General features: G+C 44.0%; 9 protein-coding genes and 1 non-coding gene across 15 annotated transcripts; 6 read left to right on the top strand and 4 right to left on the bottom strand.

Annotated features, from left to right (window-relative positions):
* The first annotated feature begins 888 nt into the window (after positions 1 to 888).
* On the top strand, positions 889 to 4217 carry LOC104000645 (multiple organellar RNA editing factor 8, chloroplastic/mitochondrial). Its single transcript, XM_009422739.3, has 4 exons — positions 889 to 1319; positions 1753 to 1850; positions 1932 to 1997; positions 3082 to 4217. The coding sequence occupies exons 1-4, from the start codon at positions 946 to 948 to the stop codon at positions 3945 to 3947; spliced, it is 1404 nt and encodes a 467-aa protein (XP_009421014.2). The 5' UTR covers positions 889 to 945; the 3' UTR covers positions 3948 to 4217.
* Positions 4218 to 4558: 341 nt separating this feature from the next.
* Positions 4559 to 7895, bottom strand: LOC104000647 (nudix hydrolase 13, mitochondrial). 4 transcript variants are annotated; one of them, XM_065170469.1, is made up of 6 exons: positions 7268 to 7895; positions 7052 to 7150; positions 6426 to 6540; positions 6250 to 6333; positions 5142 to 5291; positions 4559 to 5045 (listed from the first exon to the last, which is right to left on the bottom strand). In XM_065170469.1, exons 1-6 carry the CDS (start codon positions 7315 to 7317, stop codon positions 4869 to 4871), a joined length of 675 nt encoding a protein of 224 aa, XP_065026541.1. In that variant the 5' UTR covers positions 7318 to 7895; the 3' UTR covers positions 4559 to 4868. The 4 variants fall into 4 exon arrangements, with proteins under 4 accessions (XP_065026541.1, XP_009421016.2, XP_065026542.1 ...); XM_009422741.3 differs by having other exon boundaries at positions 7052 to 7154; positions 7268 to 7891; XM_065170470.1 differs by having other exon boundaries at positions 4607 to 5045; positions 7082 to 7150; positions 7268 to 7450.
* A 2109-nt stretch (positions 7896 to 10004) lies between these two features.
* Positions 10005 to 13124, bottom strand: LOC104000648 (small ribosomal subunit protein eS27y-like). Of its 3 annotated transcripts, XR_010501837.1 has the most exons (6): positions 13044 to 13124; positions 12864 to 12962; positions 12734 to 12762; positions 12504 to 12638; positions 10918 to 11199; positions 10007 to 10759 (listed from the first exon to the last, which is right to left on the bottom strand). XR_010501837.1 is itself a non-coding variant. In XM_065171320.1 (5 exons), exons 1-4 carry the CDS (start codon positions 13044 to 13046, stop codon positions 12512 to 12514), a joined length of 258 nt encoding a protein of 85 aa, XP_065027392.1. In that variant the 5' UTR covers positions 13047 to 13124; the 3' UTR covers positions 10005 to 11199; positions 12504 to 12511. The 3 variants fall into 3 exon arrangements, 2 of the variants coding, with proteins under 2 accessions (XP_065027392.1, XP_065027393.1); XM_065171320.1 differs by having other exon boundaries at positions 10005 to 11199; XM_065171321.1 differs by lacking the exons at positions 10007 to 10759; positions 10918 to 11199 and having other exon boundaries at positions 12379 to 12638.
* A 1292-nt stretch (positions 13125 to 14416) lies between these two features.
* Positions 14417 to 16228, top strand: LOC135650851 (chalcone synthase 2-like). Its single transcript, XM_065170483.1, has 2 exons — positions 14417 to 14673; positions 15024 to 16228. Exons 1-2 carry the CDS (start codon positions 14496 to 14498, stop codon positions 16022 to 16024), a joined length of 1179 nt encoding a protein of 392 aa, XP_065026555.1. The 5' UTR covers positions 14417 to 14495; the 3' UTR covers positions 16025 to 16228.
* A 1738-nt stretch (positions 16229 to 17966) lies between these two features.
* On the top strand, positions 17967 to 20459 carry LOC104000651 (uncharacterized protein At4g14100). Its single transcript, XM_009422745.3, has 3 exons — positions 17967 to 18485; positions 18901 to 19088; positions 20209 to 20459. Exons 1-2 carry the CDS (start codon positions 17975 to 17977, stop codon positions 19071 to 19073), a joined length of 684 nt encoding a protein of 227 aa, XP_009421020.2. The 5' UTR covers positions 17967 to 17974; the 3' UTR covers positions 19074 to 19088; positions 20209 to 20459.
* On the bottom strand, positions 20455 to 21534 carry LOC104000650 (uncharacterized). Its single transcript, XM_009422744.3, has 4 exons — positions 21176 to 21534; positions 21030 to 21088; positions 20807 to 20924; positions 20455 to 20720 (listed from the first exon to the last, which is right to left on the bottom strand). Exons 1-4 carry the CDS (start codon positions 21427 to 21429, stop codon positions 20642 to 20644), a joined length of 510 nt encoding a protein of 169 aa, XP_009421019.2. The 5' UTR covers positions 21430 to 21534; the 3' UTR covers positions 20455 to 20641.
* Positions 21535 to 21908: 374 nt separating this feature from the next.
* On the top strand, positions 21909 to 24258 carry LOC135651624 (protein COFACTOR ASSEMBLY OF COMPLEX C SUBUNIT B CCB1, chloroplastic-like). Its single transcript, XM_065171844.1, has 4 exons — positions 21909 to 22246; positions 22409 to 22533; positions 23709 to 23861; positions 23942 to 24258. The coding sequence occupies exons 1-4, from the start codon at positions 21941 to 21943 to the stop codon at positions 24126 to 24128; spliced, it is 771 nt and encodes a 256-aa protein (XP_065027916.1). The 5' UTR covers positions 21909 to 21940; the 3' UTR covers positions 24129 to 24258.
* A 479-nt stretch (positions 24259 to 24737) lies between these two features.
* LOC135651037 (pollen-specific protein C13-like) lies at positions 24738 to 25492 on the top strand. Its single transcript, XM_065170817.1, has 2 exons — positions 24738 to 24990; positions 25119 to 25492. Exons 1-2 carry the CDS (start codon positions 24837 to 24839, stop codon positions 25445 to 25447), a joined length of 483 nt encoding a protein of 160 aa, XP_065026889.1. The 5' UTR covers positions 24738 to 24836; the 3' UTR covers positions 25448 to 25492.
* Positions 25493 to 25562: 70 nt separating this feature from the next.
* On the top strand, positions 25563 to 25635 carry TRNAK-UUU (transfer RNA lysine (anticodon UUU)). Its single transcript has one exon. It is a non-coding gene; the product is annotated as a tRNA-Lys (tRNA).
* Positions 25636 to 25842: 207 nt separating this feature from the next.
* On the bottom strand, positions 25843 to 27421 carry LOC104000654 (ethylene-responsive transcription factor ERF113). The gene is made up of 2 exons (XM_009422747.3): positions 26953 to 27421; positions 25843 to 26522 (listed from the first exon to the last, which is right to left on the bottom strand). Exons 1-2 carry the CDS (start codon positions 27098 to 27100, stop codon positions 25987 to 25989), a joined length of 684 nt encoding a protein of 227 aa, XP_009421022.2. The 5' UTR covers positions 27101 to 27421; the 3' UTR covers positions 25843 to 25986.
* Between the last annotated feature and the right edge of the window lie 420 nt (positions 27422 to 27841).

Below are 27841 nucleotides of genomic sequence, written 5' to 3'. Positions count from 1 at the left end.
GGTGGACGTGCGTTCATTACTTCCTCCCTGTCATCGCTTTGGCATGGACTAGGCTGACATGCTCTGTTTTGACATAGTCAAAACTAGCCAAAGTGATGATTAGAAGTAACGAAGCTAGTTTTGGCATGGGAGTGATGACTGGATGATTTACCCAGTGGATTGAGATGCTCTGTTTCTTCATGGCAAACTTCATGGCACACAAGTGATGCAAACTACTGTTAAATGGAGGAGGTCCCAAGTTGTTGCTGTTGATTGAACATGGAATTCCGTGAACTTTTCGTCCATTTTTGTGACAGCAAACAACACTAACCAAAGAAACAGAGCATCTCATTCCACTGGGTAAATCATCCCCTTCTTCCTCACTGACACCCCCAAACTTGTCTGCCGAACCGAAACTGCTGCAATCAGGACCATATTCCCAGAACGTCCCACGCTTCTCTTCTGCTTTGTGCCCCTGCAAATTGAGCTCCCTCAACCCTCCTTGCTTCGTCCCAGTCATCACTTTCCCAGGCCAAAATTCCCCCGCATGAAGCTAATTCTCCCCCACTCGTTCTCTTCCACTAGCCACTGGCTCGGTGGAATCAGAAAGGTCACTGTGACTCACATTGCAACTTTCTCTATCATCGGCGCCGTCGTGGAACTCCAAGTTTACCCATTCGAGCACACCTCGCGGGGTCTCCTCCATGGGGGTTTAGTGGCTTTGCAGAGCAACACATGAAGTGTGCGCATCCGAAACCTACAGATGGTCTATTGGGCCATGCGGATCATGTGAATTTAGCCCTCCGGTTCAACTCAACCTAAGCCCGGCCTGTTTCCGACTCAATCCGGTCGTCATGCTTATGGCACGTGACCGTCACCCCCTTGTCTCGGCGATAAAACCCTCGTCCAAGCCCACCTCGCCAAGTCCACTCCATTCTCCAGCTGAGATTTCTAGGTTTTCCGGTGATGTCGGGGCGAACGTTCATCTTGAGGCTTCACTCCATGTCCCTTTCCCCTCTACTCTCCTCTCGAGCTCTCGCGCTCCCCCCCGCCCGCTCTTCCCCTTTGCTCCGCCTCCGCCCCCTCCTCGCCGCCGCCAGTTACCCGCTCCGCCTCAGCGCATCAGGCCTCGGGACCCGATGCTTCTCCACCAGGCCCACCACATCGTCCCTTAATGATCCGTCGCCGAACTGGAGCAACCGCCCCCCTAAGGAGACCATCCTCCTCGACGGCTGCGACTTCGAGCACTGGCTCGTCGTCGTGGAGCCTCCGGATCCTTCCCTTACCCGGGATGAGATCATCGACAGTTACATCAAGACCCTGGCCGAGGTTCTCGGAAGGTAAGCTGTCTCCCCCCCCTTTTTTTTTCCCTTTCTTTTCCGCTTTAGTTCCTATTACTCTTTCTATTAGTACTGTAAAGATCAATTCTTGGCGTTAGTTTGAGGTTTTTGCTCTTTTATCTTTCAGATTAATGTGGGGATAATAGATAAAAGTGGTTAAGGGCAATAATATTGGATTTATGTCAACAGTTTGAAAGGTCTAAGTTTAGCTTCAACTTCAGCTTCTCTTAATTGTGCGGATTGAGTTCTTAATGACTTGCATAAGTCACTTTTGTTAATGAATTGTGCGGTTAAGGTCTATGTTTTTCTCTGGACAATACTTGCATAAATCACTTTTTAGTTGGATTAAGTATATCTATAGCATTTGAATCACTGTTTTATTTGTTGGTTTCTTGGCTCTTCTGCTGGTCCGATAATTGGCATCGTGTTACAGTGAAGAGGAAGCAAGGATGTCAATATATTCAGTGTCAACAAAGCACTACTTCGCTTTTGGGTGTAAGGTTTCTGAAGAGATCTCGTACAAGATCAAGCGTATGTCCGATCTATTTGGTTGTTCTTATATATGTGTATTTAAATATTTATTCGTTCCACTTATTTCTGCACATAATGCAGCTTTGCCAAAGGTGCGCTGGGTTCTCCCTGATTCATATTTGGATGTAAAGAACAAAGATTATGGTGGTAAGGGCCAAAAGAACCTGTTTCACTCTTTGCCCTTTTCTTTCACCTCTCCCTTCTTCCCTCTCTTTTCTTTGAAGAACCTAAAGTTATAAAGTGTATATTAACATGCGGTCTCTCATAGTAGATTAACATGCAGTCTCTCAGCTTGTGACTATGATATGATTGGATATTGTATCTCAATTCTCCATTTGTTTATTCTGGAGTGTGGGACATGGTTTTTAACTTTCCTTTTTGGCTAGTATCTTTTCTGGACATCTGTGCTCTTGCATTGCATTCCCTCAATCTGTTCAGTATGACATTTAAGCGTAGATGGGCATGCAATAGAACTGATAGGAATAAGGTAATGTGGTTAATGAAAGCCACGGTTAACATTTTTATGTAATGTCACATTGGACCCTAACCTCGTTAATGACAAACTCGGGGGCTGATATGGGTTGGTCTAATTAGATCATTGGATGAGAACTGATCAGGGTTTGGCCCAGGAATGGTGAGGAAGAATGGGATGAGTTGACATTATTTAATTTGGTCGAGTTTGCTTTGAACTTAACAATTTGGTTAGAAGCATTGCCAGTCTGTTGGAGTTAGCTAACTGTTAGTCATATTTGGTCCAATTCAGTGGGTTTTGTAAGCTTTTGTAGGGATGAATAGGTTTTTGTAAAAGAAATTATATGATTCAAATTTAAAGGATAAAATTAGCAGAGAAATGAGCACGAATTGTATTTGCTTGCTTCAGAATATTTGGATTTTTACCAGATATAGTCTTGAGCCCATAATTCTTTTCACAAAACGAAGTGAAAAGCTCTTATGCCTCTACAATCTAAGGTTTTCAGGTTTGCCAATTTCAATCAAAGATAACAACAAGACGCTAGGTTCTTGGTGATCTTAATTGTTCATCTTGTTCTGCATTAGTTCTTTTTCTGAATGATGGACATTGTTTCTTAGAGTAAAAGCAGAGAACGATGACTTGTTTAGATTTTTATTGTCAATGTTTTGCTTTAGCTGATCCTTTTACATGCAAATCCTGGAAATGCATTACTATTTAAGGCTAGTAACTTTGACACTTTTTTTTCGGTGAAAATAACAGGAGAACCATTCATAGATGGTAAAGCTGTTCCTTATGACCCTAAATACCACGAGGAATGGGTCAGAAATAATGCACGTGCACAGGAGAGATCGAGGCGGAATGACAGGCCTCGCAACTTTGATCGGTCAAGGAACTTTGAGAGGAGAAGGGAAAACATGCAAAACTTCCAGAATAGGCCTCCACCAATGGCAAACCAGGATTCTCAGAATCATAATGCACAGAACGCCATGCCACCAAATGCGCAGAATCCTATGCCTCCTAGAGATGCTCCTCCGATGCCTAATCATGATTACAATGCTACACCACCTACCGCAGGTGGTATGATGAACTACCAGAATCAAACGCCTAACCCGCAGAACACCTATGTGCCAAATGCTGGTCCTAGCCATCAAGGAAGTGTTCAAGGCTATCAAGGATACCAGGGTGGCAGTCCTGGGGGTAATATGCCAGGTTATGTGCCAAATGCTGGTCCTAGCCATCAAGGAGGTGTTCAAGGCTATCAAGGACACCAGGGTGGCAGTCCTGGGGGTAATATGCCAGGTTATGTGCCAAATGCTGGTACTAGCCATCAAGGAGGTGTTCAAGGCTATCAAGGATACCAGGGTGGCAGTCCTGGGGGTAATATGCCAGGTCGAGTTGGTTATCAAGGCAGTGACGCAGGTTACCATGGAGGTGGCTCTGCATATCAAGGAAGTAGCCCTGGTCATCACGGAGGTAATCCACCTTCTCAAGGTGGCTTCTCTGGTTATCAGCCAGGCAGCTCTACTTACCAAGGTGGCAATCCAAACTATCAACAAAGTGGAAGCAATTATCAAGGAGGAGCTCCTGCTTATCGAGGAAGAGACGTGTCTGGAAGAGATGAGTAGAGTACCATAATCTGTTTCCTTACAATGAGGCTCTTAGAGACCCAGATTATATTTTCATCAATATCACCTAGTGTTTTATTTAATGATTTCTATGGTATTTTTAGGCTGCTGGAACACAAGTATAAGAATTTACTTAGAATTGCGATCCACTGCTATTCGTAGTGGTGGACTGCTCCCCAAAGTATTTCAAGTATTTCTGAAAATTGCCTGATGTAATGTTTCTGAAATTTCTTGTTAGAATCTGCTCTATTTGTGGGAGAGCTCATGGAACTGTTGAAAGGTGTGTTAAGGTTGTAGTGCAGATTTAGATGCAGCTCTCTTTGACTATATATATATATATATATATATATATATATATAGTTTTAAATCGTAATGGCTGAAAGTTTACTTATTTGTTTTTTTTGGGTCAACGTTTCCTGAACAAAGAAGCCCACCCAAACCCTCCCCTGTTTCAAGAAGAGAGAAGATCCGATCTGAACTTGGATAGGCTTCTCCCAAAGGCACCTATGAAGTCATGTCATTATTTCTCTTTGTGCTCTGCATAATTTACTTGCCCTACTAAAGCCAAGAATGAAACACCATTGAATATGATGCACCTTGCAGCATACATATAAGTAACATGGATAACTTGACATCCATTTCAGGAACAACAGAGTCACAATGCAATCAGTAACATGGATAACTGAGTGACCAAACTTACCTAAAAATTGGCTTGGATTCTCAATCACAGCCATTGGTTGTTCCAAGTTTTGTCAGGGGCAGACTTATAGCTTACATGCCCGGACTCACCTGGAAGGTCTTAGCAATAGCAACTTCAAGATATGCCTGTGATTGAGACTGCCACAGTAAGTACTTCACAAAATTACATGTGTTATTCAAATCCTACCGGCCGCTGATTTAGCTTGAATGGACGAGGAACCATCAGCAGAGTGCTATGGCATGATCAGCTGCAGTAGGCTTTACGATGCAGAAGCTTGACGACACCGATAAGTCGGGAACAGTAGATACAAGTTTTTCTGTCAGAAGGTTTTTGAACGAATCAAGAGCTTCACGCATCCAATCGTATCGACAAAGTTCATAGGCTTCTCCCAAAGGCACCTATTTCGGTGAAAGCAAGAACAAAAACGTATATAGTTTCTCAAATGATGAAGTCGATACGCATCTTTATTAATGTGGAGTAGATTATACACTAACCCATTTCCTATCGCGGTTATCCTTCTCCGGATAGCAGTCTAACTCCTCGGTGACCTCCAAGGCAAACATGTAACCTTTGCAAGTTCCTTCCATGGTACAACTGTTCTGGCTGCTCTTGCTTCTAAATTCCCAAACACCTAAGTCTGTATCCTGGAAAGACGAAACAAAGAAAAACACCAATGATGATTGCATAATGATCATGAAGCAATAACCATGAAGACCAAGGACACACTTCCGGGGGTCGAAAAAAAGTGTTTAACAAGATAATTTTATGTAATTTAAATAAGATTAATGCAAAAAAAGACCTTCACTCGAAAATTCATGATATAGCTATCTCGAAAGTTAGGTCTTCATTTGTTTCGACTATAAAATGGAGAAATCACGAATTTCTAGTTCACAAAAGAAAAAACATGGTAAATGATCTCTCTCTTCTCTCCTAATTTAATTCTGTAGAAATTCAACTTTAAAAAAATGCTACCTTCATGTACATTGGCATACATAAACTCCCTTAACAATGCTATCAAAAAATTGCAGACGGTCGTAAACTTGACCCAATTGGTATTTAGTACATATGCTATATAACTCCAATGTAATTATGTTATCCAGGAAGTGATTATATTTAATATAAGACTAAAAACCATTCTACTGTCCCACTAGAAAAAAAAAAGAAGGAAAATTACTTGTTTAAGTGGTTAAGATTCTCATCACCAACTTATCGGAACAGCAGGAGTTAGGCAGACAAGAAACACATCACATGCGTGTTAGTTGGACAGAGCAGAACTTTAATCTTACTAGAATCCAATTGATGTGAGGGTCCAGAAAGATTACAGGAGTAAAATATTTTCCATGATGTAACATGTATCAGATATGAGAAATGGAATTGCAAGGCCCACAAGAATGGTAAATTTATTGGTGTTTTGAATGAAAGCATAATCCTCTACTGAAAGTAGACTTAAAGGAGAACTCTTGTTCTTCTCTAGTCGTAAATCACTCATGATTTCGGAGTTTCGACGAATTTTCTCATGAAAAAGATGTTAGATGAATAGAACAGTAGGTATGTTCATCAGACAAGCTTCATCTCATCAAACAAAAAGTTTGAAATGCTTACATTCAAAATTCCCTTCACTCCTGCTTCTTCCATAGCTTCGCGGCATGCCGCTTCGCCTGCAGTCTCATCGATCTCCCATCCACCCTGTCGCAGCAGATGAATCAAACACATATTTCAAGCCAAAAATAGCTTCTTGCTCGGCTAAATCCAAAAGAACAAGGAATTCTATTTCTCACCTTCGGGAAGACAAGATCAAGTCGACCTGGAGAAGTGATCATAAGGACTTCCACTCTGCCGAGCAGATCACCAGATCGGTTACCGTCATCTGCTTTTACCTTGTAGGGTATACATCTGCCCCAAAAGGAACACACACGAGAAATCAAGCACTAATCCACTATGCTGGTTGATAATTTATGCTATTTTGGTTTCGAAAACACATAGATCAACTATACTTTTGGCACACAACCTTGGCAAATATTTTAGATGAAGCAGAATCCATACCAGAACATCACATAAATGCAATATCTGATGGGTCTGGAGCATCCATATTGCCACAACTACTTCAGACATTGTCACTCTCAATCAAACAACAATTTTACTTTTTAACTTCATGGAATTAGATTCTAGCACAAGCATTATGGCTTCCACTGTCAACTTTGTGCACTATGGATGCCTTATTTTCCAGCTTCATCTGCTTTTTTGCTTTAAAGAATACCATAACACAACCAGCTAAGAGCGGTTGAGAGAAATGATTCTTCTTTCTCATTGGAGCATTGCTACAGTAACTTTGAAGTCATCCAATCCAAAACAACATGTAATATAAGTTAAAAGTGAGATCTAAAACTGTGAGCTTTGGAAGTACCCTGCGACAAGCCGGAGCTGGTTGTCATACCGTTGTTGGTGGCGGCCCTTGCGAGCGAGCAGAGGAGACGACATACTTCCACGACAAAAGAAGGAGCTCCTAACTTTAACCAACAAAACAGGACCAGACAGATCACAGGAGATCAGTAAAGGCTACAAGACACGAACTTGTTGGGAGAAATTAGCCCGAAGCAACATGCTACGCCTTCCATCTCACCTGAGACAACCACCGACTCTCTCAATCGGCGAGCAGGACACCACCCTCATAACCCTCTCCCAACTGCGTCTTTTCCCCGGAAAGATCACACCTTTCTTATCCTAAACCTGCACGCTTGCTCTCCCAACCTTCCTCGCCGCCGCATTCGAGGTTCTCGAAGCCCAACGCCGTATTCAAAAGCTAGGGAGACGGGGAACAGAGAAACGACAGTCGTATGGAGGCGAGGAGGTGCTGCTGCCTCCTATTCCCGCCGCCGAATATAATGCCTCTGGGGTCAACCCAACCGCCCAAGCCTCGACTAATTTACGCCTTAAAAAACGCAGCTTTAATTAAGTCCTGCAAACCCTCGAGCGCAACACCGACGAGGGGATAATACTACGGGAGCAGAGCCCGCGCGCCCAGAAACGAGGACTTTGTTAACCATCTACGATCGCAGCCACTACCAGAAAGCGGAGAGGTTGGGATCCTTCAGCGAAGCAGCGCACCCCCTGCACCGAAGCTGTGATTCAGAGACCTAAGATTCGAGGGAAATTTCCGGCGCGACCAAATCAACTGCAGTCGTAGATAGTGATCTATAAAAGTAGCTTTTTTATTGTTGGATTCAACAACAAACGATAGGAAGGTACGAAGAGAGAGAGATCAGCTGATGATGTTCTTTCTTCTACTGCAATTATTGGACTAGTGCGTGATGTTTTCACGTTGTGTCTTGACGCTGCTGTTGATAGAAACAGGACACAGAGATGCTTGCTTTCTACGTGTTGTTTCTTTGGGAAATAGATGAACTGTTTTCTTCTAATATTTTAATGTTTTTATGTACATCTCATCAATCTTGTTGTGTACTTGTCTTCAAATACAAGAAAGAAAAGGGTACTCTTCCTGTGAACGAGGTTCTTTCTGGGAGAGGCTCCCCTTGAAATCATCCTCGTCATATTTGTGAGGTTCGCGGAATGTGTCGAAGATTAATTGGCTTATATCGAGTCCTCTCGAGCTGCATCCACCGAACCACTGGGAATTGGGAGTGCAATTAGTAGTCATGCATGCATGCATGCACGCACGCATATGGCGGGCGAATCTACGAACATTACGAAGCACCAAATTGTGTCTTTGGTTCCGCTGAGATACGACAAGGCTGGGGAAAAGTTGCACCCACGGGGATTAGTTTGTTCGTTTGCGCGATTAGACTTCACCGTGCGAAACATTCTTTCATGTGGATTATTTGAGTGGATTTGTGACTCGACTGACCACTGCTGTCTTCCTCGGGGAGAAAGGTCGTAAACAAGCCAAACCCGTTTCTGAGGCGATGTTGTCTTCTCAACGGAGCATATGGGCTCCATATGCTCAAATACCAAGAAATAACAGTCATAAACATAAAAGAGAACTAGACTCAATTTCTCATTTCTTTTTGTTCTTCACAACACCATGAGCGATAGATTTAGGGATAAAAATATATCTGTCTAATTGTTACTAGGCAAATTCGTGTTCATCTTCTCTTGCTCGTTGGTGGAGGCAAATTTGTGTTTTACATGGAAACAATCATACGAATAATTAATTGAATCGCTTTTGAAAGACCTGACAATGGTATAAGCTTTAACGCTCCAACTAATCATCATAAGCAGACAATTAAGCCGCTCATTTACTTTAAGACGGTCGCTTAGCTTACTCGAACAACCACACGAACCACAAGTTGATATTAATTAGCGATGGGCTTCTCCTCAACGTCAACATGCAGCAGCAGCGCCGCAAAAGATGCCGCTATCGATGACGTGAGAAAATGGATAACCATGGTCTTCAAAGTCTTTCTCAATGCCACGTGATGTCACATTTGTCCCTTTGTATTTATTTATTTTATTTGGAAGAATTAATTAGTGATTTGTATGAAACATTTACCATGAAAAGTCCTACCGACGGTGACAATTTTGTATTAATAAAAAGGGTTGTGATGATGAAACATCGAATGGTTGGAGATTTATAATTCCCGTTCATTGGGCGCTGTTACATGCAACTAAACCTATTGGCCGGTCGTGGTGGCACCCCACCTTTTGTGTGCCGACGTAGGCGATGCGAGGGGCCCTTTTAAATTGCATCACAACTTGGTCCATATCTATACTACACGGTGGAGTTGATAGTGTCGTGAGATGTGTTTTCAAGGTTGGGAAATTTTCGATGTTATCTTTATCAATATAATTGAGTAAAAAAGGCTGAGAAGATAGCAAGAAGAGTTAATACAAATCTGACATTTTTACGAGAGGGTTAATAAAAAGCGTTTGATGAATGATTAGGGACACATGGTTGGTTAGATGAGGGAGGGATATGGTGGCGACGCTTACCCAACATTTCTTCTTGTTGTTTTTATTGGTATGGAAGGATCGCACCGCCATGATGCCATGTTACCTGTCGAACATGGGGAGGCATGGCAGGGTTGCAATGCGGTGAGGGAAGGCTGCCTCAGCAATCCGCCAGCCACTTGATGCGATGATTTCGGCAGCGGACCGGGAAATCGGCCGGTTTGACGATAGGTCCGACTAATCTAATTTTGCTGCTATTTCCAGGATAATAATAATAATAATAATAATATTGCCGCGACCGCCATCCGATACATCGTGGATTAGGATAATTGAGCATTTCTAAATGATTGCTGATTGAAATTACCATAACTTAGGTGGCATCTTGAGGTTAGATCTAGCCAAACCGAGGAGACAAATGAGCCTTATTATATTGTTTTATATCCACGGTGTGCCAACTATGTTTCTCGAGCATTATATATTAGAGGATAATTGTACCTATCATGTCATTTTCTTATTTAATTAAAAAAATAACTCGGATGATTGTGATTTAGAATCAAAGATGATCTCGAGCACTCGTTCCGACGCGTGGCTGATCTGTCACCGTCGGATGGTCTTGGAGTGTTCTCGACCAATCTCCGTCCACCCATCCATCGACGGTTGAGTCCACTACCCCCGCTTTTGTGGAGTTTTAGCATGCATGAGAGAGGAGCCATAGCAAACTGTATCCTTCAACTCACAGAGACGTCTCCTTTAATGCCGTTCCTTGTCTGCATCACCATCGTTTTGTCGTTTCACTTCTTGTCGCCTAATGAAGAGTCGTCATCGTAGGGGCTTAGGGATCGGTGTTTCTCGTCGTCTAATGAAGGGCCGTCATCGTAGGGGCTTATGGAAGCTTTGGAGGAGCAGGTGCCTCGTCCTATTCACGTACACAGTAATAAACGTTTACATCACCGTCTTTGTCTCGCCTTTGAAATACTGACGTGTACCGGGTCCGGGAGTCCAACCACGTGAAAGCTTGCGGGCCCCCTGTTGCGTTCGATCTCCCACAACCCATTTGTCGTCGAGCGGCAAGAAACAAAATTGCAGTTCGTGAGCACGCGGGTCCCGTTGCGGCGATCGTTGCCGTTGCGGCCAAATATAGGGAGTGTCAGGATGAGAGCGTGGTGAGCCCGACGGGAGTCGCCACGTTTGTGCCGTCGTGCTCTGTCTGTATCGAGATGTATCCAAATGAAAAATAAAATGACGCTGCCACGTCGAACCATAAAAACAAACGAAAGACGCGCTGCAAAGAGACGATCTCCAACGTCTCTTATGTGGTTAATCGTTCGCTCAAATAGAAGCAGTGATTAGTCTATTCTTTGTTACCTTCGTCCAACGTCTCCTTTCTTTGATCTGCCAACTAATCAGCTCCATGGGCCCCATATGTCGCGTCGGCCCAGGCAATTTATTTCGCTAATTGAACTGTCTTTGCATGATTGAATTGGGCAGATACCGAGTTGGCAACCTCCAAAATGCCACATAATGCTTCTTGACTAAGTCATGAGGTACTCATCCGGTAAAGTCTTGACTAAGTCATAAGACACCCTTGCAACATATGCATATGCAAAGGGTCAACCTAGTTGCAGTCTCGTATAGGTCTTGAAAAATCTATAAAACAGAAAATTTATTAGATTGAAAACAAGCAACGGATAAGTCCCGACGTCTCAAACATAGAAGCTTTACTAACAATTCAACAAGCACTTTGAGTGCAAAAGAAAAAAAAAAGAGAATGAAGAAAACAAGAACTTTAGCTATTTTGCGACGTTGAACACAGGAAGCAACAATCCAGAACAATAAAATGAACTGTAAATCTGTATATATTTCAAATGTTATGAACTATAAATTTATATATTTTTGAAAATTATAATTTTTGAAAGTTTACTTAATTAATTCATCTCACACTTGTAAATATTTTTGTTGCAATCGAATGTAAATTTTTTATTCCTACTAACACAATGCACTCAGCTCAGTGTAGCAAAATCCATTATGCTAAACAAGTATAACACTAAAAGAAAAAGAGGTAAAAGGTGATAGGGATATAAATAAGAATAACCTTTATATATGAACAAATACTAGAACACCAAAATATACGTGGAAAACCCCTTCAATGTGAATGATAAAAATCACGGGGCAAACTAGAGATAATCCACTATGAGAATAATGAATATACAAATCTTAATCTCTTGCCCTAAACCCTAGCAACAATCACAAGAGAATAACCGAGATACAAGGATCACATCACTACCTACAATATCTAAAACCTCCTCAAGTAATCACAGCAAGAGTCTACTGTAGATTTGATTTAACTTGAGATGAGAACACTGCTAAATGATTGAGAACAACCTCTCTGCGTTGTCCAAACCCACCATACCCCCTAATGTAAATTAGGATTAGGTTAAGAGGGGGTGAGCTGTGGGCTGTCCAAACCCACTATAGGCTGAATTTGTGGACTGTCAGCCCAACAAAAGGAACAACAAGGAACTCCCCAACAAAATCACCCACAAGCATGTTCCATCAAACAAATGAATTAGAAATTATTACCTTATGTATATACTAATATGTGCACGTACAAACATGTCCTAGAAGTATTAACATAGAACATTCAGGTTCAACTAATTATTCTTGAGAAATGCATATTGTTTTACCATATACATCATCAACTGAGACTGATGGTTATTGTTATCTTATCCGCTAGTATATCATATCACATTTTTGTGCATCTTCTATTATAGTAATGGGCAGGTAGAAATTTCATTACGAATTATACATGAACTGCCAACCCCAGTAAAAAGCATAATATGTGTTACGTCTTCTCGTTACTGACAATTAAAACAGCATCGTGTTAAAACTCGCATATAAATTTGATTCCAAGCTTCTCAAAGATTTATCAAGAGAAAGGAAGAAAAGCGCACAGATAAGCTCAATCGCCTTTTCGTTGGAAAGAGCAGCCCTCGGTGAGCCTTGCACGCCCGCCAGTCGGCTGGCACAGAACGGTCTGGCAGTTTCCGCAAACCACAACAGTCTGCGAGTGGCTAAACACCGTAGTTCTGCGGAATCCAAGCAATGATAGCTTCAAGAACTATCCAAAATTGTTAAGAACACGCGATCATCATTAAATGCAGTTATCAACAGCAGAACTTACATGTTGAAGCATCCTTGACATTTCACATCCTTCAACAACATAGAACAGAAGAAAGAAACATGAATCAGAACCGAAAATTACGCGCGAGAGAGGAAAACTAAAGAACTTGATGAAACGAATCGGGGATCACCGTGAAGGAGTTGGGAGATTGAACGAGACGCTTGAGTTTGTGCCTTCTCTTCTCAAGCTCCGCTGGGGGATTGAGGAGATCAATATCATTCGGTAGAACCTAATCATCCAAAACACCACCGGAGATCAATAACTGGACACAGCATGTTCGCGAGGGATATATCGAAGTCGGCGAGCTTACCATCTCGTCTAAGCCTTCGGCGGCGATGGAAACCCTAGATATGGCTTCGCACCGTATCGCGGGGTTACCCGCGGCAACGAGAGACGGATTTCGAAACCCCGAAATTGAAAGGAATTTATAGGGAACATAAACGCATTTCAACCGTAGGATCGGGCTACGAGCGATCACACACGTTAATCGGACCTCATCAACAGTATGGAAAACATCAACCGTAGGATCGCAGCGCAGCTTGACACGTGCTCTGCACGAGCCAGCGGCCTGTGACGTGCTTTGGGGTATTAGGTTGGGCCGGGGCACTCCAGCCTGTGTCGGCTCGTTGTGAAGGTTACATATATTAAAAGCATCTTCTTTGCTCTAAAGCAAAATTCATCTCAATTTTGTAATGTCTTTTAAAGTTCAATGAAAAATACTAGTAATTTCAAAAAAATATATGTTTTATGTTTAAATTACGATGATTGTATCACGTTGCAATTTTTATTTATTTTTTTTCTCATCTCAAAAAATTCAATGATGTATAATGTTCGACAAAAAACAATACTTTTCACACAAACAATTAAAATGGTTCCAACCAAATATCTTGAAATTAAAACAAAAATTCAGTACACAAACAGTGGCTGAACAGTAATCCAAATTATATTATTATTTATGAACGAATGCGACACCAATTTGTGATGAAATAAAAGGTAGGTAGCAAAAAATTAGCTACGGAGGACCAGTTGTTATCGTTAATTAGGTAGTTGCCCACGTTTCTCGTTGGTTGTAGCTAAAGTTGTGGCCCCTGTCGAGTCTCTCGTATACATCAACAGAAGCACGTGGCAACCACCTGACACGTCCAACGTCATGGATTCTGTGGCCTTGGGCATTCATGGGTCTTTTGGTGTCCATGGCGGACGAACCAAGTAGTCATTTGACAAAGTAGATGAGGAGGATTTATTTCAGGGCCCACTTAAGCAGCGATTTTACGTACGAACGACGGACGCGACGCACACCGGTGGACGGGAGGCGAAGTGCCTTCCCCTTGCGCGGTGTCACTGCTTCTCGAGTCTCGATCCGACCCTTCACGGCGAAGTGCATCTTCCAAGATCAGACAAAGCGGGGCTCTTCCTCTACCCGTTGACGGGACGCTCGATCGCCTTTTGGTCTGCGACAACCAGAAGGCCACGAGGTGTGCGCGCGGCAGATGAGAGATGAATAAATGCATGGATTCGGAGTTTACAGGTTAAGTTTTTAGCTTACGGAAGGAGGAAGCTGGTGACCCGCGTGGCGTTCACTGTGCCTAGCCTCCCACCAAACCTTCTCTGCTCCTCGTGGCTTCACATCTGTCCGTCCGTTCAACCTAACCAGCCACCGTTATATATCTCCCGCCTCCACCCCCTCTGCCTCCTCATCTCCGGACCGAACCACCAACTCTTCGATCGACCTAGTACTTGGTCCTACTCCCACTTCTAGCTCATGGCCAAGTTGGCGGAGATCAGGCAATCGCAGAGGGCAGAGGGTTCGGCGACGGTGCTCGCCATCGGCACCGCCACCCCTGTCAACGTCTTGTACCAGGCCGACTACCCAGACTACTACTTCCGCATCACCAAGAGCGAGCACCTCACTGAACTCAAGGAAAAGTTCAAGAGAATGTGTACGTGCCGTTTCTTTAATCTAAAGTGTCATTCATTTCTTTAGGTTCCTTCTTCTCTAACAAATAAATGGGACCTCCGCCTTTATCTATGTTAGCAGAGAGACGAAAAAGAAAAGGTCTCCTCTGACTGGTTTAGTTGTTCCTGCGATGATCACAACTGTTCAATAAATAAAAAGTATAAAACATGAACATGATACGTGAATTCACATGACATAGTTAATAAAAAAGACGATGTTGTAGTTGTGTAATCGTGATCTTTGCACTACATGCTGGTTCAAGGGACAAGTGTGTGATCCAAAGATGAAGTCTTAGTTGTGCAGTTGTGATCCCTGTACTGCATGCTTGTTCAGGTGACAAGTCGATGATCCGCAAACGTTACATGCACATCAACGAGGAGATCCTGAAGGAGAACCCTAACGTCTGCGCGTACATGGCGCCGTCGCTGGACGCTCGGCAGGATATCGTGGTGGTGGAGGTGCCGAAGCTAGGCAAGGAGGCGGCTGTCAAGGCCATCAAGGAATGGGGGCAGCCCAAGTCCAAGATCACCCATCTCGTCTTCTGCACCACCAGCGGCGTCGACATGCCTGGCGCCGACTACCAGCTTACCAAACTGCTTGGCCTCCGACCCTCCGTCAACCGGTTCATGATGTACCAGCAGGGCTGCTTCGCGGGCGGCACGGTGCTCCGCATGGCCAAGGACCTGGCCGAGAATAACCGCGGCGCCCGGGTGCTCGTGGTCTGTTCCGAGATCACCGCTGTCACCTTCCGCGGGCCCTCGGAGTCCCACCTCGACAGCCTTGTCGGGCAGGCCCTGTTCGGCGACGGCGCCGCGGCCATCATCGTCGGCGCTGACCCCGACCCCGCCACAGAGCAGCCGATTTTCCAGCTCGTCTCCGCCAGCCAGACCATCCTCCCCGACTCCGAGGGCGCCATCGACGGCCACCTGCGGGAAGTCGGCCTCACCTTCCATCTGCTCAAGGACGTGCCGGGCCTCATCTCCAAGAACATCGAGCGGAGCCTGGCGGAGGCGTTCAAGCCGCTGGGGATCAGCGACTGGAACTCCATATTCTGGATCGCGCACCCCGGCGGGCCGGCGATCCTCGACCAGGTGGAGGCCAAGCTCGGCTTGGAGAAGGAAAAGATGAAGGCAACGCGGGAGGTGCTGAAAGAGTACGGGAACATGTCGAGCGCCTGCGTGCTGTTCATCCTGGACGAGATGAGGAAGCGGTCGGCCGAGGACGGGAAGGCGACCACCGGCGAGGGGCTTGAGTGGGGCGTCCTCTTCGGGTTCGGTCCCGGCCTCACGGTGGAGACCGTGGTCTTGCACAGCATCCCCATCGCTGCTCACTGACGCAAGCTTTTCCTTCCATCACGTGAATCTCCCTGTAACTGGTTGTGTGGCTACTGCTATTGATATCCGTCGGTGTGGATTTATTTGGCTATGAAGTTGTCTGTAACTCCTCCATCAAACCCTCGTATTTATCGTGCTGAAGGCGTCGGAGAAAACGTTATCTAGTGTTATGTTCTATGGTGCTTAATAAACTCCGTTTCCTCAGACACGTTGTTCTCCTACTTCCTCAGTGTACATTTCTATGTGGGTCCCATAGTTCAAGCCGACAAGAGACCCACGAAGGACGAGGAAGTCTCTGGGTGGCGTAACCTCGGTACGTGTATTTGAACCAAATATATATTTTCCGTATAACTTTCACGTAAAGTTTGCACTCAAAATTAACGGTGGACGCCGTTACGGCGGTGGGAGAGACGTTTACGTAAGTCGTATTCTGGCCAAGTAAATTGCGCCGTGAAATAAAATAGATTTAATGCACGCCCATTACAACCACTACGACTCGAGTCGGAGGACGATAAGGTGAGATAGCATGCACGTGCTCCCATTAATAGGACGAGGAAAAATGCTTCTTCGCTATATAGTCAACTCTTCAACGACTTCGTTACATGAGACTAATCACAAGCATCGACTTCATCAATAAAATTCATATGAAAAAAAGAATTATCATAAATCACGATAAAATCTCATCGTTTTCATCTCATCATGACCATCTTCGTCTCACAAACATATCAGAAGAGAAAGAGAGGTGCCAATAAACGTTTAGGATATTAGATAAAAATAGATCCATCAAATAGAAAAAATAAAAATATTATCCAGAAAAGCTCAAAAATAAAATTTTCAGATAAATCATCCTAAAATTAATATGAAAAAAATAAATAAACTGAAGGAGAAAAGAGTATTTGGGCGTCTCGAATGTTGCATGTGTGGCCACCTAACTTCCTAATATGAGAGAAAACCACCGGACCATCGGCCAACTAGCTAATTAGCAGCAATGGCTCAACCAAGGATTTTGTAAGGCATTAATTCTATCTGATCACAAGGAAATGACAGAATAACATGGAGCCTATAGCGCATCACGTTGACGTAACACCTTGAACTGTCCAAAGTTGTATGAGACGATATCGTCTAGCACAAAATCACTTTGGAAAGTTTGGAACGACACCACGCAATGTAGATCCATGCTGGTTGGACGACGCTTGCATGGGAGGTACAAGTCGACCACCCGATAAATCGGTCGCTATTAACCGATCACGCACAACTGATATTCGTTCACAAGTATAAAAGTCTATCTCCTAACCAGCATCAAGAGAGATACTTCGAACATTTAACTCCTTTTTTTCACATAATACTAACTTAAACTTCAGAGGAGTTGAGTCGAGAAATCTCTCTCCCGACCTTGGCATGTGTATAGAAGCCTAATGACGAAGAAGCAGACCACTCGTCAAGAAAAAAGATCACATTCAAGAGAGGAGTCTCAAACTCAACCCGACTCAACACTCAGCTTCGACCACCCAAACTTTCGAGTGAACAATCTTGCGCATTCGGGATTGGACTGAGTCATACCGACACCTCGGTCATGACGTAAAAATTTATTAACAAATATGATGACTAGTATGTGAAGATTGGTTACGCGTATGACAACTTATTATATATATGGAATCAATTATAAAAATAGTTATGAAATTATGAAATATATATAGTGTTATATGATTATTAATTATCTGTTTAGTTTTGATTAACCTATAACAATTATGCCTAACTTAATACTCGCATTAATTATTGCTTCTTCGGGTACGATTCGATCCAATTTGTTGAACATAAATAATACACTATATAAAGATTTAATATTGAAATAATAGAATATCAAGAAGCTGTTGCTATTGACACGTGTCCGGGGAGACGGATATCAATATATGTTGTTTTGTTGGCAGCAATTGTTGGGAGCAGCGCTCGATGGCACCTCCCGACTCTCACGTGCTACTCATTGCTTCCTTCATCCTGTTATTTGCCATCTCCTCCACTGGTTCTTCGCCACCGACCACGACAATACCAGCAGCAGGAAGGAGCGGAGAGGGCGCGTCTCCTACCCCGACGCCATGGCCGCCGCAGTTCCACTCCCTCCTCTACACCAATTATAGCGGCGCCCTCTCGTTCGTCGACCTCTGGTACGACTGGCCCAACTCCCGCAACTTCAACATCATCCAGCACCAGCTGGGCGAGCTGCTGTACGACCTCGAGTGGGGAAATGGCACCTCCTTCTACTACACCCTCGACGGCAATCGCCGCTGCCGCACCGTCCACTTCGACGTCGGGATACTCCGCCCGGACTGGCTCGACGGCGCTACCTACCTCGGCAGGGAGGCCGTTGACGGCTTTATCTGTGATGTGTGGGAAAAGGCTCAGTTCATTTGGTATTATGAGGACGTCGAAACCAGGCGGCCTGTGCATTGGCTGTTCTACACCGGTCGGTTCGATGAGTGTGCATTACCTGTTCGATGAAAATCCTCAACCACTGGATTCGTGCTTCGGAAACTGAAAAAATCCAGTACTTTTGTCACACGATATCCAAAATCGTATCTTTGGAGGCGCCGAAAATTTTGATTTCGTGGATTTTCTGATCTCTGATACAATTTTTTTCATACAAAATCTTTCTTTTTCTTTCCCCTTGAATGCCTCTGTGAAGTTGATTGGATGCTTTGGAATTCGTATTCGTGTAAGAGTCTCTTTTTTCTGAATTCTTAGATGTATGTTTAAGTACTTACGATTTTGCTATTTCCTAATTTTTAATTGCTTTTGGAGTCATGGTCTTTGAGTCTCTGCGTAAATATACTGTTTTATTGCAAGTATTTTGATGTATATTATTGTGTGATGAGCTGCAGGGAGATCTGCTCATGTGATGACATTTGAAGTGGGAGCAGCACTCGAGGATGCAAAATGGCAAGCCCCTGCTTACTGCTTTGACAAAGACGAGGAAGAAGACCTAGAGTACCAATCTGGTCTGAGCCAAATGCTTGCAAGATCGCTGAAAGGACTATCCCAGTATGATATGTAACGATGCTATGTGCTAGTAAGTCAGTAACTTTAGTCCTACCTCAAGGAAAGATCCATTTCAATAAGATGACTGCCTCTCTCTCATTTGCCTTGCTATTGTTTGTGATATATATGCAATGCACGACAGACTCATAATGCTGCCTCTTTAGTTTCCCTGAACCCTTTTATGCTGCAAATTTGAATGAAGATGTTAAGAAACATAAATACATTCATACTCTGTAGTTTTTGGATAGAAATGATAAGAAACATCAACTGGAACAATGTTTATGGAAACAAGTCTTTCCTCAGTGATGATATAGAAGTATTAGAATACAATTGTGGTATTTGCATCTGTACTCGATATTCCTCTGCATATCAAAAGTCACTACACATGAGGAGTATGAAGATCGATCCATGAAGTTGAAACAAATAGATCAGCCGATTAGATGACATCATTTATTTGCATTATGTAAGCAATGTTAATTTTTCTTCAACTATATGTTCCTAATGTTCAAGGATATGTCCATCAACTGTGAACTGAAGGGATAAGGATCTTTGAGCATTTCTCTCTGCAATTTCCTTCCCTTAGACACCCAAAAAGCTGCTAGGAAATCTTTCTGTCACTTGCAACATTTTTGTGCAAGGATTAGATGGCAACTGAAATTTTGCAGACATAAACTGATTTCTAATCTGTCTTAGACATACATAGATACATATACACAATCATACTTCATCTTGCTGTTGTTACAGTGTTGATTTTTGATCCATCTCCAGCTTATGTGGTCACTATTCTTCTAAAGCAAGGATGTATATAATCATGCATCTCCATTATTTTTGTACCAATCTAAATGGGGATGGATCTGCCTTATTCCAAACTGGTTGAAGTTGAACTCATGAACTCAAGTAGCTTCTTCGTGCATTGTACATTTATGCTACTGAACTAGTAAGGAGTGGAACAAAAGTTCTTTTGGTCCTTGTTACCATCTGTTTGATTCAGCTCATTTCCACAATTTTTATGCTCGTAAGCAAGTTTTAAGTGGCTCTTTTTCAGGTTAAAACAAGTTATGTCTGTTTATCTCAGAGCTTCTGTCTTTTTACAGCATGTTGCTGTTGAATCTTGATGTTACATCTAATATCGAGCTTCTTTTTAACTACAGTGACCTCTACATGTATCTACCATTTCATGTTCAAAACGATGAAGTATGATGCCCATCTATAATTCCAGGGGAAGGCATCTTTTTTGCTATATCACTGGATGGAACCAAAATGTTGGAGAGCTCCTTACCACATCATCAAATAATGTGGCATCATATCATTGTTTCCAGAATGCAAGTAGTCTGAAAATTGTCGAAATAAAGTTGTGGCTACCTTCTAATTTGATGCGATAATGTGCTCGTTTATGGTTGTATCTGAATGGTTTTGAGAACTGGCGTTTACTTATCTCACTGTTTGACAAACAAAATCTGACACTGGAAGCAGAATTCTTATAGTTACAGAAACATAGGAACCTTCGATTGAACCAAGAAAAAGAGCCTTGAAAGTTATGCAGTGTATTGCTTCTTGCCCGAGCCATGCTTGTGTTTGAACAGACTAGTAGACATTGTTGAGGTAGAAATAAAGGCCAGCCAACCCTGCAACTCCGAGCGCTATAGCGACAGGTAATGCTCGCCTGCAGAACACATGAATGCATCTGAGCAACCAATCTCACCCATCTAATTATGTTCAGTAGGATCAGTTTACGATCGTAGGAGTTACCCGATGGCTTCATCTTTTTTGATCTGTGCCTTCCTTGCCTTACGGACGTCGGCGTCATTAGCGTTCTTGGCTACTGCTGGTTCGTAAGCCCTGAATCTCCTTTTAGGAGCACCACAAACTGCAAGGAATAGAAATTTCCTTGAATCAGCCTTTTCATGTCCAAATAAACTTCGAAGGAACAGAGAGTTGTTATTAGATTCGAGCTCAAGGAGATTGACCTCACCGGGGCAGAAATACTTGTCAGGCAGCTTCTCAAATGGAGTCCTATCGTTGTAGATATAGCTGCAAGTACAGTATCAAGGAAAACACAGTGAGCGGGGTCGATGAGGGTCGAGTCACAGCAGGGAATCATGGAGAAGAAAGAGAAACCCGCAGTCGCGGCAGATGTAGGCCTGCTTGGACACCACGCGCATGGAGAACCGCGGCGCCGCGGCGGGGCCTCGGCTCGGCGCCGACAGCAGGAGTTGTAAGGAGGGAGAGAAGAATGCGGAGCGGAGGGCGTAGCGGTCTGAAGGGCCGCGCAGGCCTGCGTGGCTGGGAGGTGACGACAACAGTGGCGGTGGAATGCTCGTCCGAGAGGGCGCGACGGTGGAGCTCAGTCCCGCCGGTGCTTGAAGCGCCATATCCTTCTCTCTTTCCCTCTTCGCTATCTGCTCCGCTTCCGTTCTCGGTCTCTCGTTAGAAGAGGCGAAGAGATAAGAGAGGAGCGAAAAGGTTGGTGTGGGTCATTGGCATCGTTGTCAACTTGCCATTGGCGACTCTCTCTTTTCGGGGACGACCTGCGTCCAGCAATAAGGAAACGTGGAAGCTTGGCTGCCATGTTAGTCTCTATTACATGCTCGGGTTTCAGCCTTTGACTCGACCCGAACTCGATTTCGACCGAGCCAGACTTCACCCACACATAGGTCTAAAAAGGCCTATTAATTTCTCGACATATTAAGGTGTAATACGCAAAATATTTCTACAGGAGAAGTCCTCTGCGACGTGCCCTTCTCCAGTTCATATGCTCGTGCGTGAAGGACGCTTATGAAATAAGAATTCCGAACGAGGGACTTAATTGAAAGAACCTCCATTATTCCTCTATTTTACCGCTATCAATTTCTCTATCCATTGGCAGTACTGGCAGCGGTGGCAATGGCAGCAGCCAAGCCTTTCCTCCCTTCGTCTCTTCTCCCGGCCCCTCCTCGCCGGCCCGAGCCGCGCCGATGTAGATGTCTGGGCGTTCCGGTGGGACCCCTCCGGCCGCGGCGGCAGGGGCGGGGGGCCTTGGCGGCGGTGGCTCGCCTATCGCTCCTCCCTGACCCGCTGTTCCTCCTCGACGTCTCGTCGGCGGCGGGCGACTTGGGGTACTCCCAGGCGAGCTACTACACGTCGCTGGGGCTGTTCGTGATCTCGGTTCCTGGTCTCTGGTCCCTCATCAAACGCTCCGTCAAGTCCAAGGTCCCTTCTTCCCTCGACTAACGCCTCATTCTTGGATTTTCGTCGATCATCCTTGAACTTTTGACTCAAAGTCTGGATTTTTTCCATGGTAGATCTTGGAATTAGTTTCATAATTCAAGGAAATTTTGGCCTAAAGGTGCTTTTGGGAATTTGCAAGAACAGATAGTGCAGAAGACGTTTGTAAGGGAAGAGGGAGCGGCGGTGACCCCGAACCAGGTGGCTGGAGAGATCTTATCCTTCTTCACTCGCAACAACTTCGCCGTCTCCGACCGCGGCGAAACCATCACGTAAAGCCACCTCGCTTCTTTGTTTTGGGAAATTTTGTACCTTTGAAGCTTGATTATGTCTTGAACATTGAACATTCATCTATTGTGAGAAATCAGCAAGCTAGCACAGAATCCAACACAGTCAGGCTGTGACTATAGAAAGCTGCTATCAAATTGGTGATTAGTAGTCAGGATAAACAAATTCGAGCTATTTACTCTCGGAAGCTCAATTACATTCTCCACAGCATATGTTCATCTTGTCATTGTGAGAAATGATGAAGCTAATATAGAAAATTGAATTGGTAAGGGAAAACAGTTTCAAGATTTGATGTCAATTGGTAAGCTATTATTCAGACAGGTTATTTAAGCTATATACTCTCTGAAGTTCAGTTAGTTTTTTGGATATTCATCTTGTTGTTGACAATGATGTCGAAGCTAACAAAGTACTTCAAATGCTTAATGAAGAAGCTACGTCGGATCAATGTCAAATTTGTAGTTAGTGATTGGAAATTTGGAACCATAGTTTTCGGATACAACAATGTGGACTGCAGATATTTTTATGTTGGTTTGCAATTATGTGACCTTTTAGAGTGACTTGGGTTGGTGTGTGCAATTTTTAAACATTGCAGAGCATTATTATTATGTAGCGACCGAGACTCTTTTTTTAGATCTTTGTTCTTCTTTTTGAAATGAAAAGGATTCGATGATGACAATCTTGGGAGGCTACAAATTATACGGCTTAAATCGGTTGTTCCATGTTTCTGTTGTCTGCAACCATAAACTTTTGGTTAGGTTCAATTCTCTCTGCAATTTGTAGATAATTTGGGCCTTAATTAGGAGCTTTAATGACCAAAACCTTGTTTTTCTCTTTTTATAAATGAAAAGAAAGAGAAGGTGAAACTGTGACATGGCACAATTAAGTTTTTTTTTCTTCCTTGGATTTCTTTGGATTTTCTGCAAATTTTCATATGACAAGAGGCTTTTTGATGTTCTCTCTACTTTGCACATTAGAGATTTAGTTGATAATTAGGCATAGAGCCATCAAGATGGTGTCGAATCACCCACATTATATGTCTTGCTTGGAATCCAACTATCGTAAATTCCTTTTCTTTGTCTGATGTTTTGTGGCATTTATGTTCTTTTGATACCATAGAGCGATGCTGATCTATAAAACTAACGAGTGCACTGTTCAAAAGATTTGAAGGCATGATGGTTCCAAGCAGAGGGCAAGCAGCACTACTGACCTTCTGCACCTGCATTAGTCTAGCAAGCGTTGGCCTTGTCCTGTCGATCGCAGTTCCAGAAGGAGGCAATAACTGGTTTTGGCTAACAATTCTAAGCCCACTGGCGTAAGTTTGTGAACAAATGTTCCATAGTATTTGCGGGCAATACATGTAAAATGATACAATCTGTTGCAATGATGTTTTAGGGGATTGTATTACTGGAAACGGGCATCGCGTAAGGAAGAGATCAAGGTGAAGATGATAGTTGGTGATAACGGAAGCATTTCGGAGATCGTTGTTCGTGGAGACGACCAGCAAGTGGAGCAGATGAGGAAAGATCTCCGTCTAAGCGAGAAAGGAATGGTTTATGTCAAAGGCATCTTTGAGAGATAGAGATCGGAACTGTTCTTCAATATGTAAAAATCACAAAACCGAGGAAGAAAGAGATGTTCCTTTGTTTCCAATATCAATTTTGTAGCGTAATTATCTGCATAAGAATGAGAAGTTATTCTTGAGATGTGAATATGAGCTCAATGAAATCTGAAGATCTTGCATCAGTGTCAGCAGTTACGACGTTGTTGTTCTGTTCATCTCCGAAGTATTTGATCTCCACATATACTATCACTTTCATTCATAGCAGCAACTGGTTCTTAGATTTAGCAGCGAGTTATTGTTGGATTGAGACACCCATTCAAGATTGAGATGAGACTGCTTTTAATCCCATTATATGGGACGTGGATTTGAATTCCATAGCTCTCCATCGAACAACAGACGGCTTCTAATAAGATCCGATTCCTCAGAAATCTCCAAGAAAGGTCAAAGACTCGACTCATCCATCACTTGTCCTCAGGACTCGGTCTTCTTAATATTTCAGAGGCAGGACAAGAAACAAGGAAACAGTTGCACACCACGAAACTTGGTCAACTAAACCTCTTCATTCCTAATCTCCATCACGCCTAGCTTACTCCTTAAATAGGTCGCAGGATGCATCATCAAAGGCCAGGCCACTCTCCTGCATCCATTGCCTTGCTCTTTCTCCTCGTTGCTTTCAGGCTCTGTAAAGTTTCTACACGCATTGGTTGAGAGCGAGGGGAAAGACCAATGGCCAAGCTCCAGCTTCTACCTGTCGTTGCCGCTCTCTGCTTCGCCCTCGCCGGCGTCGCCCTTGCTACTCCAACCTTCAGAATTCAAGGCCGTGTTTACTGCGACAAATGCCGTGCCGGCTTCGAAACCAGCGCCACCGACTACATTGAAGGTAGCCTCCCATATACAACGAGAATGCTATGAAACTATACATGCCTGGGCTACTGTTATTGTTATGTTCGCTTCCTGACGCCAAGGATTTGAAGGGAGTAGTAATTAGATGATGGCCTTGACGTGCAGGTGCCAAGGTAAAACTGGAGTGCAGGCAATACGACACTGGTGTTGTGGAGCAGACCGCCACGGCCGTGACGGACGCCAGCGGCACCTACACGCTCGAGGTGGAGGACAACCACGAGGAGGAGATCTGCGAGGTGGTGCTGGTGGAGAGCCCACGCCCAGGCTGCTCCGAGATCATGACCGGCAGGGATCGCGCTCGCGTCCTCATCAGCGCCGAGAGCGGCCTGACTACCAGCGTCCGCTACGCCAACTCCCTTGGCTTCCTCAACGCGGCGCCCCTACCAGAGTGTGGGCTTTTGCTCCAGAAATATGCTCTAGGAGTCGACGGCTGAGAGACCGAGCGTTGACAGAGGAGAGAGACGTTTCTTCCCTTGTGATGTATGGCCCCTATTATCCGGCAATAAATTATATCATAATAATTATTAATTGCCACAAGTTATTAATGAAGCCGTCTTAGCTCAGCCGGTAGAGCGCATGGCTTTTAACCATGTGGTCGTGGGTTCGATTCCCACAGACGGCGTTTCTTTTATTTTACATTGAATTCTTTATAGTTAAGATAAATTAAATCTAGCTTTAGCTTTATGTGATAATTTTACCGAAGTCTTTTTTGGTCCTCCACAAGTTGGATGACGTGATGAACATTTTGATTTCTGAACAGATATAATCCACTGTATTATGCATAACAAAGAAATGGTGAAAGGATCCAATCGAACCAACATAAACACTGTGGTCGAACTCCCTTTCATTCCCACTTGTATCACACCATATGTTATCAGAGAAGGATCAGCAATGAATACAGGTATTATCTTTCTATGAAACAGACCAGCATTTCCAAGTAAGTCCCATCCCTCAAACACAAGATTGGTCATTGTCAGGGAGGTCGACTGCTGTCTTTATCCTTGTGATCTCCATAAACCCATGAACCAGAAGAAGAAGAAGAAGAACTGTAAGGCGAGTGAGACGAGAAGCCCAAGAACTGCGGTAGAGATCCCGACGTAGAAGATGGCGGGGCCTGAGAGGGCGCCGACGTGAAGGCGCTTCCGACGTAGAGGCCCGAGGCTACGCTCTGCAGGTTGTCGTCTCCACTCTGGAGGAGCTGAGCGTATCGAAACAAGTCTGGATATGAAGACGCCGGCGGCCGCGTCGGTGGCTGTGGTTGCCTTCTGGGGATCCCCGGGCTGGCGAGGAAGCTGAGCTCCGCCCGGCCTTGGACTCGCTGGGGGAAGTTGAGCTTGGCCTTGCTGCCTTTGAACCTCAATGCTGCCTCATCGTAAGCGACGGCCGCGTCCTCGGCGGTGTCGAAGGTCCCCAGCCACACACGTGCAGCCTTCTTGGGATCCCTTATTTCTGCTGCCCATTTGCCCCATGGCCTTTGCCTCACCCCCCTGTAGTGTCTTCTCACATTCCCTTCATTATACCGCGTATGAAGCATGGAGGTCAATATGGAGCATCAGAATCATCGATCCCCATGCAAAAGAAAAAGATATAAGATGAAGATTCTTATATATACCCAAAGCTGCGTAAGTGCCCAACATAGATCACAATGACTCCATGGAGGATGCCACGGAATTCTCAAGAAGTGACAAAAAATTACCAGTTATATTAGTAATTAAAACCTACATGATATATCTATCCATCATATATACAGACATGACTCTATTCTGTTCTAGATATTACAAGTGTTGCAACTAAAATCTTGTGTTCCGTTCAATCTATTTGTGAGAGATCTCGTGATACAACCAAGAATCTTGATAGTCGCCTAAATTTTGATTACCAAAAGTCTCCTAGAAAGGCTATAAATATCGAGAGGAATTGGTGCAGGATGCTAAGCTCATACCTTGCTCTTCTGAGATCTGGATGGCTTGTTTCTCCCCAGGATCAGCGCCCTCCAGTTTAATCCCTTGTTGGTTCACCGTCGGCTCCCCGGCTGAGGCGTCGATGACCGACGAGCTCGAGCTGATCACGCGAGAGAGAGCAGAGACCATGGCCGACGCATCCTGGTCGGCGCGCACTGAGGTGTACTGCGACCACACGTGCTGATCTCCTTCCTTCTCCTCCGGCTCATCAGGAGGAAGGGGCCTTTTCCCATGCCGTCGATCCACCTTAAAGGTCCCTTAACCCTCCTTTTCTCTTCCTTCGCTCTCTCGCATACAAATTCCAGTGGACAACAAAAGATCTCACGATATATGTTGTGGTGATGCTGGTGACGATAACAAGAAGTAGGAAGAAGCAGGAGAAGCAAAGAAAGGATGGGTGGAGATTGCGATAAGAACAGCCTACTTTGTAAGGTTCCTCTGCTATTGGGTAAGGGCTTTATATCTGTTGTCCTATTTCGGCTTGTTATGTATTATACTAACATCTCTTAGGCCTTTGACTACGTATAGATAGAATCACAGAGTTTACAGGTAGATTTAACCTTTGAGAGAGACTGAAAAAAGCAGTCAAATGCATGCCATGATCGCAGGTGATTAATGTTTAGGTAGAAGAACACTAAGATGGCCAAGCTCACCAGGATCAGATCAAATCCAAAGAAGAGAAGTTTGGGAAGTGTCATTTGTTTCTAACATGTCAGCTTGAATAAATCATCCCAAGAAATCTCCATCAGGCATTTGACTGGGTAAACTAAAAAGCTTTGGATCAAATCTAAAAGAAGAGGGAAATGACAAACTTGGATGCTTGTGGCACCTTACCAACTTTGCTTTTATCCAAAGTATATACATGTATGC

This window comes from Musa acuminata, chromosome BXJ3-10 (assembly GCF_036884655.1).
Source record: "Musa acuminata AAA Group cultivar baxijiao chromosome BXJ3-10, Cavendish_Baxijiao_AAA, whole genome shotgun sequence".
Lineage (NCBI taxonomy): Eukaryota > Viridiplantae > Streptophyta > Magnoliopsida > Zingiberales > Musaceae > Musa > Musa acuminata.
Note: the sequence above shows the minus strand (reverse complement) of the source record. Positions and strands in the feature narration are given on the sequence as shown.